This window comes from Pleuronectes platessa, chromosome 16, assembly GCF_947347685.1.
Source record: "Pleuronectes platessa chromosome 16, fPlePla1.1, whole genome shotgun sequence".
NCBI classification, from domain to species: domain Eukaryota; kingdom Metazoa; phylum Chordata; class Actinopteri; order Pleuronectiformes; family Pleuronectidae; genus Pleuronectes; species Pleuronectes platessa.
This window is the reverse complement of record NC_070641.1, coordinates 25,138,635-25,155,587: the sequence shown is the minus strand read 5'-3', so window position 1 is coordinate 25,155,587 and position 16,953 is coordinate 25,138,635. Positions and strand designations below refer to the sequence as shown.

Below are 16,953 nucleotides of genomic sequence, written 5' to 3'. Positions count from 1 at the left end.
AATTCTTACCAAAATTTGCAGAAAAGTGGTGAAAATGTAGTAATTTTAAATGGGCATAACAAAATGGCTCAGCGGCGCCCCCCCGACGCCCCCGGAATGCGTTCACATTGACCGATCTTCACAAAAATTGATACACAGGTGTATCAGATCTACAATTGTTAATGAACAGTTTTACTATAAAAACAATCCCAGATGTTTTACCAGCTTCCTGCATTTAGCAGATGGAACTCTTTATTTTATCCTGGATGTTTGTTCTGCTCAGATTGTTATTAAACAACAGTTTGATCCTCGGCTGTTATAAGAAGTAAACCCCGCCCCTTTCAGGTGCACAAGCTCAGATCTCGATGAGAAAAACCTGGTTTGACTTAAGGAATTAATAACCACACACTGTCTGCACTGTCTCTGAGGACACACAATGTGACTGAGGACACACACTGAATGAGGACAAACACACACTGACTCTGAGGACACACACACTGACTCTGAGGACACACACTGACTCAGAGTACTCACTGTGGTGAAACCTTTGACATCACTTCTCAATAAAAACACATGGACCTACTTTCAGGAAGCTCTCTGAGAGCTTTTTGTGTTTTGGGGACAGGATGAGTCTGGAGAGATTGAGATGTTCTGGGTGAGTTAGAGATCAACTGAACCAACCAGACACTGATTTAAGCTTCTCTTTAAGGAGAGTGTGCACCACACAACAGTGTAGAGGAAACTATTTGTACCCCAAATAAATATTTATCTCACAGGATGAAGCTACTTAAAGGATCAGAGTAGTAAAGTATGTGAGGTTCTCCTCAGCTAACACTTACAGTACATCAGTACCAGTAAGTGAAGCAGCTGCAGTCTGTGGTACTGGGAGCACTTTACGGGTCAGGTAGGTTCTGTTGGGCACTTCAGGCAATTTGTTATTTATAATTAGTTATAGTATTATTATTAGTAGTAGTATTATGGTGTTATTATTCATAAAGAAAGTCTTATTCATAATACATTTCATTAGGCCTGTGAGACAAATTGTGATATACCTGTTCCAGAGACTACGTCCAGAAAAAGGTTCCGGGCCATCAGGACTAAAACCTTGCGTCACCTGAACAGTTTTTTCCCCATGGCAGTGGGGGCTCACAAACAAGCCCCCTGCATCACACTGACTCTGCTGACCCCCCCACCCCCCACCCACCCTTGCACATAATTTATAACTCTATATTACTGGCACTATTACCAATCTCTGCACCTTAAAACCGCACGTAACTCTTTAACTGTATATACTGTTGGTTTTTTTTATATTGTTATATTGTTCAATATTGTGTTTTTTAATTTGTTGTTTGTAAAGTGCACCAACCACACCAAGGCAATTTCCTGTATGTGCAAATATACATGGCAATAACAATAATTCTGATTCTGATTCTGATTCTGATATGTGAATATGGGCTACACAAATAAAATTTGATTGATTGATTGATTGATTATTCCTATTGGTTAAGGAGCTCCTGAACACCATAATATGATATTTTCGATCTATTTAAAAATACATATAATATAATATTATTATTTATAAATAAAGCCTTTGTCATTGTATTATTTACTCATTAACAACACGAGACAGACCACCAGGGGGCGCAGCCTCTTCGGCTCTTTTCGTTGATGGTCGTTTTTCCTCCCCGGCCTTCAACCATCTTCGGCATTGTTCGGCTGAGTTCGGCCGCTAACGGTCGGTGTGTTCAAATGTTCGGCTGCAGCTCGTCCTGCAGACACCGTGAAGGAGCAGAAGAAAAGAACCGACGACAGGACGCGACAGACGGAGTCTCCCGGCGGAATGACGGTGCTGCAGGAACCGGTCCAGGTAAAATTGCAGCTTCGGCCCGTTGTCATCAGCCCAGAGCCGAGGATTGATCCTCTCCGTCCCGGCCTCAGCGGCGGCTCCAGTCCGCGGTGTGAGAGCTTCCCCCGCCGCAGGCCTGAGGTCGGTGCCGGGGACACCGAGCATGTGATCGGTGTAAAAACAAAGAGGTCTGGTCCGTTCACACCTCAACACGAAGCTAGTTCGTGAGCTCATGTCAGTTTGCTTCCCGTCCACACCGGTCCCACCAGACTCCCTCTAAAAAACATCCAAAGTGAGGTTCGCCAAGCTGTCGCTTTACAAGGGGACAGGGCAGAGCGGGGGATTGGGTCCGGGCCGAGCTGCTCGGTGCCGCTCGACACTTCGGCTCAGATCAAATCACTAAATGATCCTTAAATAAGAAGATAATTCAACGGTGAGTTCACATGCTGCTGTTGTTGTGCTGGCGCAGGTCAACACGCGTCATTAGCGCTAAGTTACTAAAGTTTGCGATGCAGCGTAACGACTTCGTGTTTGCCGAGTTGATTACGAGACGATGTCGATTGTTTATTGGTCTGATAATAACTTATTGTTTCTCTGATAAGACGTAGACAACGAAACTGATACAGTTCTAATGGAGTCTTGTATCAGTAACATTGCTAAAGCTAAGATGCTAACAGTCGAGTTGTGCTAGCTGGCTAACTGTGTGTGTGACGCTCAGCTGAGCGGCTGATGACCTCACTAGTGAACACAGACAGCTTGTTGACTTTTATTTGAAAGTTCCATTCGCCACCGACGGGTTAAAGTTAACCAGCAGCTAGTTAGCTTCTTGTTGCTACCGATAGCGAACGTCTGCCAGCTGCCAGTTAACGTGATCGTTAGCCATCAGCTGATTGGCTTCCACGTTAACCAGAGTGAACCAGACTCGGTCTGATGGTTAGTTTTCGTCGCTGCTATGGTTTTGACGTCATGACTAGAAATAGCGTCAACACACTGAAGTAAACAGTGCGATTCCGTGACGTCATTAACCAGATGATCTAAACCTAAACTTTAAACCCTGTAGAGCCTCGGTTCCCAAACTGGGGTACATGTACCCCGAGGGGTACGCGAAGTGGTTCAGGGGGTACGTGGGGAGAACATTTAATCTGCGTTTTCAAAGTGAAAAAGCCCATTACATTTTCAAACTGAGCTATAAATAATCATGCAATATTAAATATTCTGAATAGCCAACTCGCATTGCCAAAAATACCCATATTCAGCAAAATAATTACACTGCCAAAAAAAGTTACAGGTAGGTTAGTGACCGTTAGTCAAAACTAGGGATGGGCATAATTAATCGACAATCGATTAATTGATCCTTAAGAATTTCGTAGATGACATTATTTTGTCATCTACGATTATTATAAGTCCTGAAATCCCTGACAATTTCAAAGTTTCAAGTGTTATAGACTGTATACGTGCGTCGGGGGGGTACGTAGCTGGAGATTGAATGTCTGAAGGGGTACGAGACTGTAAAAAGTTTGGGAACCACTGCTGTAGAGTAACCAGGCTGACCGCTGACCAGCTGTTAACTCCGGTTCGACCTCCGGTTTAAGTCAGCTGGTAAAGCACCATGGTAACTGACTATCGATAGTTACCATCGATCCTAAACCATAAATCCCAAGTTCGTCACCATGCACTCCTTTTGTTATAATAATTTAACGTATAAATTAGAGTGAAATGTAGAAAAATTTGGAGATTTCAGTTGTCAGGTATAATGATTGTAAGAACAGAAGATGACGCCACGTACAAACACACACCTATACACTCAAGTGCAAGGCACACAAGCTGACAATCACATTTATTGAGTTATATGGATGGTGTCATGAAATCCGTATCGTTCTGGTCGCTCTAACCCTGATTTCCTGTTCCTGTTTATTGTTCACGTGTAAAGTGAGCGCAGGTCAGCAGGGGAGGGAGGACATCCAGCAGGGTACAAGGCTACAAGACATGTAATGTGCGTCTGCCCTGATCTGGGTGCAGCGGCTGCGAGCACCTGATGTTTTTAGAATTAAGGCTTAATACAGAAATATTTGTTCTGCCGACATTCCCGAGTCCCGACTAGTTAATGGTGGTTAATGTGTCTCCGTTCAGGCTGCTGTGTGGCAGGCTTTGAACCACTACGCCTACCTGGATGCTGTTTTCCTTGCGGAGAGACTTTACGCTGAAGGTAACGTCTGTCTGTCTGTCTGTCTGCCTGCCTGTCTGCCTTTCTGTCTGTCAGCCTTCCTGTTGACCTGTGTGTCTCTCCACCTGTCTGTCTGCCAGTGAGGTCAGAGGAGGCCCTCTACCTGTTGGCAACATGTTATTACCGCTCGGGGAAACCCTACAAGGCGTACCGGTTGCTGAAGGCACACAGCTGCTCCACACCGCAGGTTCGATTCCTTTTGGCAAAATGCTGCGTGGAACTGAGCAAGTAAGAACACAGACACACAAACACACACACACACACACAGTGAAACGGACACACAAGCTGCCATCAGATATGTACTGAACTCTGGCGGTCCTCTGCGGTTTCTCTGGAGGACATGTACAGTGCCTTGCATAAGTATTCACCCCCCTTGGACTTTTTCCCATTATGTACTGTTACTAACTGGAATTCAAATAGACTTAAATAAACTTTTTCCCGTTTGATCAACAAAACATGCATAGTACTTTGGAGGTGCAAAATACATTTTATTGTGACACAAACAATAATGAGAACAAAAAAGTTGACATCTGTTGGGTGCATAAGTATTCACCCCCCTGTGTCAATACTTGGTAGAACCCCCTTTCGCTGCAATTACAGCTGCAAGTCTTTTGGGGTATGTCTCTAGCAGCTCTGCACATCTAGAGATGGAAAGGTTTGTCCATTCTTCTTGGCAAAAAAGATGAAGCTCAGTCAGATTGGATGGAGACCATCTGTGAACCGCAATCTTCAAGTCTTGCCATAGATTCTCTATTGGATTGAGGTCTGGGCTTTGACTGGGCCATTTTAAGACATTAACATTCTTTAATCCAAACCATTCCTTTGTAGCTCTGGCTGTATGTTTAGGGTCATTGTCCTGCTGGAAGATGAACCTCCGCCCCAGTCTCAAGTCTTTTGCAGACTGCATCAGATTTTCTTCAAGGATTTCCCTGTATTTGGCTCCATCCATCTTTCCCTCTATTCTGACCAGTTTCCCTGTACCTGCTGAAGAGAAGCATCCCCACAGCATGATGCTACCACCACCATGTTTCACTGTTGGGATGGTGTGCTCAGGGTGATGGGCAGTGTTGGGTTTTCGCCACACATAGCGTTTTGCATTGAGGCCAAAAAGTTCAGTTTTGGTCTCATCTGACCAGAGCACCTTCTTCCACATGTTTGCTGTGTCTCCCACATGGCTTCTGGCAAACTCCAAACGGGATTTTTTATGGATCCCTTTCAACAATGGCTTTCTTCTTGCCACTCTTCCATAAAGGCCAGATTTGTGGAGTAGACGACTAATAGTTGTCCTGTGGACAGATTCTCCCACCTCAGCTGTGGATCTCTGCAACTCCTCCAGAGTAACCATGGGCCTCCTGGTTGCTTCTCTGATTAATTTTCTCCTTGTCCGACTCTTCAGTTTGGGTGGACAGCCTCCTCTTGGTAGGTTTGCGGTTGTGCCATATTCTTTCCATTTTCTTATGATGGATTTTATGGTGCTCAGAGAGATGTTCAAAGCTCTGGATATTTTTTTATAACCTAACCCTGCTTCATATTTCTCCACAACTTTATCCCTGACCTGTTTGGTGAGCTCCTTGGTCTTCATGATGCTGTTTGTTCAGTAATGATCTCCAACAAACTCTGAGTCCGTCACAGAACAGGTGTATTTATACTGAGATTAAATTGCAGACAGGTGGACCCTATTTACTAATTATGTGACTTGCAAATGTGACTTGTGAATGCAATTGGTCGCACCAGATCTTTGTTAGGGGTTTCACAGTAAAGGGGGTGAATACATATGCACTCAACACTTTTCAGATTTTTATTTGTAAATAATTGTGAAATCCATGTAATATTTCCCCCCACTTCCAAATGATGCACTATTTTGTGTTGGTCCATTACATAAATTCACGATGAAATAAATTTTAATCTGTGGTTATACCATGACAAAATGTAGAAAAGTCCAAAGGGGGTGAATACTTATGCAAGGCACTGTATTTGTGAATGCAGATGTCAGAGTGAGAGCCTTCATATTTTCTTTGGACTTCTCTCTCTGACCCCCTGGTATGAACACTGTAGAAGTCGATGTGTGAACACAGCAGGAGATCCAGGATTCACTGAGGGGGAGTGAGCGGGGGTTGATGACAAACACGTGACAAATGCAACCAATTGAGTCTATCTGTGAATTTATTACAGAACTAAGACATGTCATTAGCAGCAGGTACATGGAATTTGAAATCACCTACTTTAATGACTTTATCTATGCTAAGTACTTGCTCAGAAGAAAAGTCAGACACAGTTTCTATAGGTTATTTGGTGGGTGACTGCTCTAACAGATGTGTAGAGAAGTGTCAGACTGAAGCTCTGCCTCCTGGTCTCAACTTAGGTCTCTCATTGGTCTAATCAACTCTGTCAAATCTCTACATGTGAGAGCCGCGCCATCCAAAGTGGAAGGAATGCTGTCTGTCCTAATATAACCAGCCTCATAGGAAACAGTGTTTGTTATTGGCGAAAAGTTCTGAGTCCTACTGTGAAAATTAACCTCATCAGATAATTTACCATCATGTTAAAGTTGTGAAGGGCGTGGTCTTTTCATCTTAATTACATTCCCACCATCTGGTCAAATAGTTCTGACACAAAAGGTCCCACCTAATGACTGCGGCCACCTGTCTCTCTACCTGTCTGTCTCTCAGGCTCGCTGAAGGTGAGCAGGTTTTGATCGGGGGCGTGCTGAACAAACAGAAGAGTCAAGATGACATCATCACAGAATTTGGAGACTCCGCCTCCTTCACACTGTCGTTGCTGGGACATATTTACTGGTAAACTAACCTGTTGACATCCTTTAACTGGTTAATGATGTCAGACCTGTTCACCGCTGACCTCTTTCTCTCTCTCTGACCTGTCACTCTTTATGAGCAGTAAGACAGATCGTGTTGCTAAAGGTGCCGAGTGTTTCCAGAGAAGTTCAACTCTTAATCCGTTCCTCTGGTCGCCTTTCCAGAACCTCTGTCACCTAGGTAATTCACTTACACAATCCACCTCCACTGCTGATTATATGCTTACATATTACACTTAAGACGGCTGGTTTTAATAAAATTCACATTTACTTAAAGTAAAGTTGTTGGGTTTTTTAAATTATGTTAGTGGTAACAGGAATTTGCATAATTATGAAGCCCTTTTGGGGGGAAATATTGCGGTATACGATATACTAACACGTGGGTACAACTTAGGCCTTGTCCCAAACTCACCACTTAGCCCTCCCCCTTCGTTTGTGCGTGGCTGTAAAGGTAGTGTTGTTCCATTACTCTGTGATGTATGGGTTAGGGTTAGCCCATCTAGCCCTTCAAACACTCCTTCAACCATAGTGTATTTAGGACTCCCCTTAAAGGGCAGAGGGGGACATTTAATAATGAGAGGAAGATCTGGGAAATTGAAACTCCAGGACAACAGAAGGGAAATCCAAAGTATGGGATGCATATTTGATCATTATATAATATCAAATATGTCATTTCTATCGTCAATTATAAGTCATTTTTCAGAGTGTTCCCTGGCGTGATTCTCAGTTACAAAGTGTTTTTTCAGAGAGAAATACTGAATATATGCATCGTGTGTTTTTCAAACTCAAAAGGACTCGTTTAAATAATCGTGATTTCAATATTGTCCAAAATAATCGTGATTATGATTTTTTACATAATCGAGCAGCCCTGACATCCATGCATATAAATGGAATTCAATTGAATTGAATTCTATCAGCTAACATTTTCTTATGTATAAATACTTTAAACATTGACACACCTTTCCACTATGTTAAAAGCAGTTTATTTTAATCAGTGTTGTAAATATTGTAATATTAGAGAATGTAATCTGTATTAACATTTTCCACATTAATGTTGTATGATGCCTTTTTTGACCCAACCGCTATTGATCAGAAATGTTTTCAACCCTACTCCTTGACCCACGTATCTACTGCACACAGACACACACTCACACATACACGTACACAAACTCACACACTCACACACACACACACACACGTGTTAATGTGTCTCTGTGTTTTCAGGAGAGAAACCAGATCCAGATCAGGTCTTCAGGTTGTCCTCACTACAGATCTCTTCTATAGCCCTACCCCCTCCATCTGTTAGTCCCGCCCAGAACCCGTCCCACCGCCTAGACACCGCCCTAATGGAGACGCCACAAGACACACTGGTACACAATACAAACACACCTCAATACTTATGTAATCAGATTACCTATGGACTAGTATACACATTACAATTGCAGTATGGTAATTTGTTTAAGTAATCTGTAAAGGCTGAAATATGCTACTCCGAACTCCGTTACGGACGGACGGATACGACGGGCTCTTTTTCATTTATGGTTCTCCGAAGGCTGTGGTTGCTGAAAACAATTCACCGCCAGAACAGTAGGTGGCGCAACGGTTTTTAGCCTCTGGTGGAAACCAACAGGCTGTAGCGACGAGCTACAAACTGGCCTCCTGCACGGTGTCCAGCATTGTGTCCGAGGTGTGCAAGGCGTTTTGGACAGCTCTACAGCCAGACTACCTACCCTGTCCCTCAACCAGCCGGTGGACAGCTCTACAGCCAGACTACCTACCCTGTCCCTCAACCAGCCGGTGGACAGCTCTACAGCCAGACTACCTACCCTGTCCCTCAACCAGCCGGTGGACAGCTCTAAAGCCAGACTACCTACCCTGTCCCTCAACCAGCCGGTGGACAGCTCTACAGCCAGACTACCTACCCTGTCCCTCATCCAGCCGGTGGACAGCTCTACAGCCAGACTACCTACCCTGTCCCTCAACCAGCCGGTGGACAGCTCTACAGCCAGACTACCTACCCTGTCCCTCAACCAGCCGGTGGACAGCTCTACAGCCAGACTACCTACCCTGTCCCTCAACCAGCCGGTGGACAGCTCTACAGCCAGACTACCTACCCTGTCCCTCAACCAGCCGGTGGACAGCTCTACAGCCAGACTACCTACCCTGTCCCTCAACCAGCCGGTGGACAGCTCTACAGCCAGATTACCTACCTTGTCCCTCAACCAGCCGGTGGACAGCTCTACAGCCAGACTACCTACCCTGTCCCTCAACCAGCCGGTGGACAGCGATAGCATCGGACTTTTGGCGGCTCTGGATGAAACAGGAAATGTGATATTCCGGAAATGACGTCGTTAGCGGACCATTCACAGCCGAGGGGTATCTGTAGGCTCTCCGACATGCCGACGATTAGCTGGAAAAATCCGAGGTGTACGTAGAGCTCGGAGAGATTATGGTTAGAGGGCGTGTCCATGTGTCCGTCTCGTCAAAACGGAGTAGCATATATCGGCCTTAAGTAAAAAAGATAATGATTAAGGACCTTTTTAAGATGTTTATTTTTTTTTATTTGATTCAGTCTCAGCAGGAATTCCTGCTTTTAATAAAGAGGGTTACCTTTATGAGGATCACATGATCATGAAATATGACTTGTATTAATAACTAACTTCCCTTGTTTTTTCAGGAGTTGAATCGTTTGAATCTAGAATCTTCTAATGGAAAGCTGACATCTGATATGTCAGTTTCCTACATTGACTCCTCCCTTATCTCCCCGGAAACTGGCTCCCTACTGGGTAACACGGTTTCTATGGCGTCAGCTGGCTCCTTATTGGCTAAACAGAACAAACCCAAGAGTGGGAGGAGTTTACTGGGAGGACCTGCTGCACTCAGCCCGCTGACGCCCAGGTGAGTGATACACCTGCACAGAGGTGTTCACCCCTCCATCATGCATTAACCATATATAACTGTGTGTGTTTGTGTATGATAGTTTTGGAATCCTTCCCCTGGATCCCAGCCCAGGAGACCCCACATATCTACAAAACTATTCAGCTACCATGGAAACACAAACTACAGGTCCCAACAAGAAGGTACGAACACATCATGTGACGTAGCTTGCTACGTATGTGTGGAGGCCCCTCCCCTCACCAGCATCACATCTTTCATGTGATTGAACAGGAAACACGATAAAAGTTTTGTGGGTTGTTCTTTTCCTGTTGTTTACTGTATGAAGATTAATGTCATGTGACAATAGAAAAAGGTCAAAGTCTTAACGACAACACATGTGACATTTGGACAACAACTTTTGATTTGTTTTATTCCACATGGAGATAAGTAAACATGTAACAGATGAGGAGAGGCCAATGCCCCGAGACATGCGTGTTCACCTGTCTGTCTTTTTCTTTCTCTCAGTCTGTGTCCCGAATCAGTCAGTCAAAGTCTGTCTTCAGTCAGAGTGGCAACAGCAGAGACGTTCTTCCCATTCCCTTCAACCAATCCCAGACCTCTGCACCACACACCAGGTAACTATAATGACGAATCACAGAGCTTTCCCCCCCTCTGCTCCAATCAGAAAACAACAAGTTTGACAGGCTGGCAAAGAGACAGACAGGTGATATTCATCAAGGTGTCTTTGAAGACACATGTGCAGGTCCGGCGGCGTGTTTTCTGTCGGGGGGGGGGGGGGGGGGGGTGATGATCCCTCCGCAGCTTCACATTCAGAAACTTTATTAAGAGTTTTACTTCACTAAACCATCCAATGGGTAGAAGCGACGTGTGTACAAAGGGGAGGGACTTAATCAACACCAGCACCTATTCCATCCATCTACTCACTTTAGAATGATCCAGGTGCTCCTGCAGGAGCTCGGTTCAGTTCAGTCTTTATTATTCTGTCTGAAATTTGGAAGCAAAACTAGACCGTGTCCAGAGAGTTTTTCTTCTCTGTACCAGCAACGTGCATGCTAACAAAAGAGAAACTCTTATTTTGTGGGCCTAGAACTTGTTTCCCTTTGCTGAGTTATCATAAGGGGCATTGTGTATCACTCCTGCAACTGATGAAAGGTCCATGTTTAGTGATATTTACAGAATGTTTTAGTGGTTGTAATGTGGTCTGTTAATGTTCTTAGGCAGACTCAAGAGGCACTGTTGTGTTGATTCTTTGTTGTCTCTAGAAGTTCAGATGCACTAGTCCATTACTATTTGAACCTCAGCATCTGGGGTTCCAAATTTGTAAAATTATACATTATATGTATATTGTAGTTATAATTTCTCAGTCAGTTGAACTAAATCCCGAAGAGAACAATTTTGGGTTGTTTTGTGTCTGTATAGGCCTGCTATAAATAGCACTTAGCACTTAGCATTTTTAATTTTGGTACTTTTACTTTTGATACTCAAGTAAATTTAATAGGAGCTACTTTAAGACTTTTACTCAAGTCATTTTCTGACCTGTGACTTTAACTTGTACCAGAGTCACTTTCAGGTAAGATATCTGTACTTTTACTCAAGTATGGCTTTCAAGTACTTTATACACCACTGGTTTTCTGTATGTCGTTAACTCTTCAGGTGCTCAGTCCCAGTATGTCTGACGACCTGTCTGTCTGTCAGTGGCTCTCCTCAGGTGCTCAGTCCCAGTATGTCTGGTCCTCCAAATGTTCAACCCAGGAGAAGCTCAAGACTCTTCACTAGTGCCAGCTCCACTGCCAAGGTACCAAACTACACCACCGGGTGGGGCAACAGTATTTATGTGCTACTTTTACTGCCATTCTAACACTGTTTGTTTCTCTACAGGAGAACAGTAAGAAGTTAAAGATGAAGTTTCCAACAAAAATTCCCAACAGAAAAACTAAATGTAAATCAACCAAGACGTCAAACAGCAGCAACCTGAATGAGAGTCTGGACATCCTGAGACTGGATCCTGGTCTGAGTCTACCTGACACCAAGATCCAGCACCAAAGAGCTGCTGCAGGTGTGTGTGTGTGTGTGTGTGTGTGTGTGTTCGCTTAAATATAAACAAATCTGACAAAAAATAAAGTATGCACTGAAAGACATATTTCCACAACAAATAATAGCTCGGTCTAAACTGCGAATCTGCCTTTTACCCATAGCTCTCCAAAATATAATTTGTTCCATTCAAGTAAAAGGATGATATCAATCTACATTATGCTGTGCAACAACAAAATAAATGTAAGCCCCCCAAAAATGTAAGGAATATCAAAACAGTGTGTAAATTCAAGTTTAGCAGTATATAAGAAAATTATCTTTAGTGGTCTAAAAGTTTTATCAAGTCAAGTCAAAAACTTACAAACTAACAAATAAAATATAGTACAATTCAATAATATTTCCACAGTGGTTATTAATTTGGAGGGAACTCTGATAATATAATAATAAAATAAATTTTTCTCATTTCAAGTCAAATAATGTTTGCATTTAAAAACAAAATAAAGACCCTAATGTTAGGGTTAGCCCTAACCCAAAGGAAATGGAGTTTGTGTTTCCCCTTTCCTTTTTCTTAAAGGGGACATATTATGAAAATTCCACTTTTGCAGTGCTCCACGTTAATTTGGGTGCTTGCACTCAAAACAGGTCAATCTGAGGAGGGCAGTTTTAGACAGGGTAAAAAGGTGCTGTTTTAAATGATCCTTGTGGTATTTTGACCAAAATATGTAACAGACATTTCATTAAGACCCCAAGGAACCATATCAACTGTGATAAAATGGGCATACGAGGGGTCCTTTAATATATAACTACATTACACATATAAACCATCTCAACAAATAATAACAACTAAACAGCTTACATTTTTCTCTTTGTTCCAAAGTTCTCTTGTTCAAAGAAGTAAACTCTGCCGGTTCATGACAATGTGCAGTCACTTCCGTCTGTTATTAACTAACCCTTGCAATTCTCTAGGCCAGGGGTCTTCAACGTTTTTCAGGCCAAGGACCCCCAAACCGGTGGAGAGATGGAGCAGGGACCCCCTACTATATATATTGTATACAATTGTGTTTTATATTAAACTAGGCCTAGTGCCATTTATAAGCATAGCTACCCTGTTATTGTGCATTCAATACTAAGCTATTCAAATATTACACTGGTTCATATATTCATGTTTTTAATTTAAACATGTGCACGGTACAGGGTGGCCATGCCACTGCCATTTATAAACATAACTCTGGCATACAAAACTGAGCTATTAAAGTAATTCACAGATTCATGTTTTAATTTTAAACATACATGTAGAAGAGACAGTGAATCCTCAAGCCATCTATGGCTGCCACACATACTCCCACATTAGTGAGATGTCAGACCCTGATGGGTAGCACACAACTTATCTAACCTTGGACGGATGGAGGTTGTCAGGCAGAGGGTCAAATCAGCCTCACAATATGTCCGATGCATGTTAATGTGTATTTAAACACATTTAAATTTATGGGAAAAAAATTGGTTAGAAAATAAATCAAAAACTACAAAAAATATAAAAAAAATTCTAACCAAACAAACATTTCGCGACCCCCCTGCAGTACCTCCGCGGACCCCCTAGGGGTCGCGGACCCCCTGTTGAAGACCTCTGGGACTCAATGTCTCTCGCCTGAAGGAGAGAGAGGCTGAAATTGAGTGTTTTATGAACGTTTTTTTTTCGTCACTAAAACTGCTCTCAAATCCCCAAACGGAGGTCCTCAGACATGATTTTTAGATATTTTAGGTGGTCAGACAATTTCCTTCGCAGACATGTCATTCTCAAATCTCTCGGACCTGTGCTTATATTTCTCTTTCTAATCCCAATAAAAAAAAGGTGATGCATAGAAAGGATCTGTCCCAAGTTCCCCGGATCCGGTGTTTTTAATGACCTCGTAAGAGCCGAGTCTGTTGAGCGCAGTTGCACAGCTGGGCCTGCAGCGGTGCTATAACACACAGCGTAGGGGTCTTTACTCCGGACATTACGATTGTTGCAACTTTTAGCGGCTTCAGGGCTTTAGCCTCATCTTCAGCACAGACCAGGTCCGCTTCAGTTAAGGTCCAGGGCTCCTTGGCATTCTTCCACACCTCAGTGGAGAGTGAGTAAGAACCATAGGCGAGGTTTCGTTTTCGGCCGTCACAGCATTTGATGGCGTGTCGATACAGTAGCATCTGCATCGATGCGTGCATCAGCCACGAGGACGTATTTTTTTAGCACAGCCCTAATATGCATCACAGCTGATGACCTTAGTGACCCCTGCTGGCTCACCTGAACGTCTACAGTGTGAACAGGAAGTCGTTAATGATGTTTGTCGTCTGTGCTGCACTCAGACAGCGTCATGGCGTTGCTACGGGAACTGGGGCGCGGTTACCAGGCGCTGTGCTCCTACAACTGCAAAGAAGCCATCAACATCCTGACGTCCCTCCCCCCCCAGCACTACAACACCGGCTGGGTCCTCACCCACATCGGCAGGGCTTACTTTGAGCTGGCTGAGTACACACAGGTAACACTCGCCTGACAAATGCACACAGGTAACTACTGACACACACACAGGTAACAGGTTGTGATGGTGTTGTGTGTCCGCAGGCGGAGCGTGTGTTCAGCGAGGTTCGCAGGATCGAGTCCTTCAGAGTCGAGGGGATGGAGATTTATTCAACGACTCTGTGGCACCTGCAGAAAGATGTTGCTCTGTCTGCGCTTTCCAAAGACCTGACGGACATGGACAAGAACTGTCCTGAGGTCAGAGGTCCCCTGTCCCGGTGGTTCCTGTCTGTCTGATCACCTGTCTGTCTCTCTGGTTTCTGTCTTTCTGATCACCTGTCTGTCTCTCTGGTTCTTCTGGTCTCCTGTCTGTCTGCAGGCCTGGTGTGTTGCAGGAAACTGCTTCAGCCTGCAGAGGGAACATGACATCGCCATAAAGTTCTTCCAGAGAGCGATCCAGGTGAGTTTCTGTTATAGTAGTTACCATGGTCAGCGAGGTCAGCGGCGGACTCTGTCGTGTGAGAGAGCGGGAGACATGTGATCACATGCCTGTCACGCTCACATCACCTGTGTCTACCTTTTAAACCTTTCTTTTTCTGTACCTGTGTCTCAGGTTGACCCAGGCTTTGCGTATGCTTACACTCTGTTGGGTCATGAGTTTGTTTTGACCGAGGAGTTGGACCGAGCACTCGCCTGCTTCCGAAATGCCATCAGAGTCAACAACCGACACTACAACGCATGGTACAGTAGCCGTGGGTCAGGGATCAAACGAGCTTGAATAGTCTGTTTTAGAGTCGATGTGACAGTTTGTGTGTCTTTGTGTGTGTGTAGGTACGGTCTCGGGATGATTTACTACAAACAGGAGAAGTTCAATTTGGCAGAAATCCATTTCAAGAAAGCTTTGAGCATCAACCCTCAGAGCTCCGTGCTGCTCTGCCACATCGGAGTTGTATGTTAGCATTGTTACCTTCTGCGATTGATAACACCTGCTCTGTTAGCATGTATAGCATCCTCCAGTCGGAACAATGACTGTTTGTGTGTGTGTAGGTGCAGCATGCGTTGAAGAAGTCTGATGCAGCTTTAGAAACTCTGAATCGAGCGATCGGGATTGATCCCAAAAACCCGCTCTGCAAATTCCACAGAGCATCGATATTATTCGCCAACGACAAGTACAAGGTAATCCATACGATCTGACCTGTCTGTCGATCTGACCTGTCTCTCGACCTGTGTGTCTCTCTGACCTGCCTGCCTGTCTGTCTCTGCAGGCGGCTCTTCAGGAGTTGGAGGAGTTGAAGCAGATTGTTCCTAAAGAGTCTCTGGTTTATTTCCTCATAGGAAAGGTAACAAACAGCTCTTTTCTGACCTGTGAGCTAGACGACTGAATGTTTTAACTGCTCCAGTTTTTTCACATCTTCTCATGTTCCATCTAGTTTTAAAATGCACAAAACCATTGATTACATACACAATTCTACTCACCTGTCTGTCTCTCAGGTGTATAAGAAGCTGGGACACACCCACCTGGCTCTCATGAACTTCAGCTGGGCAATGGATCTGGATCCTAAAGGAGCCAATAACCAGATCAAAGAAGCCATTGATAAAAGATACCTGCCCGAAGACGAAGGTGATGACTGATTACTGAGCGATTTATTCATTCAGTTTCTTCTTGGTAGTACAACTGAATAACCTGTCTGTTGCTCTTTACCTGTCTCACCTGTTAGCAGCGGAGGTGGACGACAGTCAGGACAGCAGCATCATGACGGACGCTGACGACACGCAGCTCCACACGGCTGAGAGTGATGATGTCCTTTAGCCACGCCCCCTCATGTGAACACGCCTCCTGCTAGAGCCAAGCCCTGTCCCCTTCTCCGATTGGCTGGAGGACTGCTGTTGCTAGGCGACATTCTGACAGGCAGTTCTTCTGTTTAGCTCCACCCCCTGTGCTGCCCCTGCCCTTGATTGGCTGAGACAGACTGCTGCCTCCTTGAAGCCCCGCCCTCTTCCTCATGTGTCATCAACTGGTTCTGTGACATCACAGCTGTTTTTTATGTTCTTTTTATCATTATGAAAATAAATCAATAAAAACATGTAGACCCCGCCCATGTCTATTTCCTGTTTACCAGCAGCTCTGCAGGTCAAAGAGCCACACAGACCCTGGACAGGTGGAGGACTTCCTGTTCCACTTCTTTTTGCTGCTTCACAATAACAGACTTAAACCTGTAGTCTGTTGTGTAATCAGCTCCCCCCCCATAGAGGCGATCAAGCTGGTGTCACATGATTCAACTCTCCTGAACCTGAGATTCTGATCTCCTTTCCCAACCACTAATACATGACCTCATAGAATACGTCACGGGAGAAGTGAAGGAGAAGCGGAGGCGATCTGCCTCCATCTGTCATTCATATTTAGTTGTGATGATGAAGTTCTTCATGTTTGTTGGTGACAGAGAGGAAATCAGACGATCATGTGATGATTCACATCTGGATCATGAGAATAAAACTGCTGTTCTATTTAAGTGGCTGTGTCACTCTAATGTTGCTGCCGCAAAGAATTGTGGGATGGTAATTCAAACGGCACTTAAGACAACTGCTGAAGTACCTCAGGTGATTTCACTCAGGAAGCTTCCGAATCGTCTTTTTGTCTTCCTCACAGATAGAAGTGGCAGAGTCGACTC

At 44.2% G+C, this 16,953-nt stretch overlaps 1 protein-coding gene across 4 annotated transcripts; it reads left to right on the top strand.

Annotated features, from left to right (window-relative positions):
* The first annotated feature begins 1,659 nt into the window (after positions 1 to 1,659).
* cdc27 (cell division cycle 27) lies at positions 1,660 to 16,379 on the top strand. 4 transcript variants are annotated; one of them, XM_053442715.1, is made up of 20 exons: positions 1,660 to 1,846; positions 3,956 to 4,031; positions 4,130 to 4,277; positions 6,719 to 6,844; positions 6,945 to 7,042; positions 8,086 to 8,231; positions 9,539 to 9,759; positions 9,842 to 9,941; positions 10,264 to 10,373; positions 11,413 to 11,554; positions 11,638 to 11,815; positions 14,134 to 14,306; positions 14,390 to 14,542; positions 14,664 to 14,744; positions 14,898 to 15,025; positions 15,116 to 15,233; positions 15,332 to 15,460; positions 15,550 to 15,624; positions 15,776 to 15,905; positions 16,006 to 16,379. In XM_053442715.1, exons 1-20 carry the CDS (start codon positions 1,820 to 1,822, stop codon positions 16,092 to 16,094), a joined length of 2,448 nt encoding a protein of 815 aa, XP_053298690.1. In that variant the 5' UTR covers positions 1,660 to 1,819; the 3' UTR covers positions 16,095 to 16,379. The 4 variants fall into 4 exon arrangements, with proteins under 4 accessions (XP_053298690.1, XP_053298692.1, XP_053298689.1 ...); XM_053442717.1 differs by having other exon boundaries at positions 1,661 to 1,846; positions 11,455 to 11,554; XM_053442714.1 differs by having other exon boundaries at positions 1,661 to 1,846; positions 16,003 to 16,379.
* Positions 16,380 to 16,953: the final 574 nt, after the last annotated feature.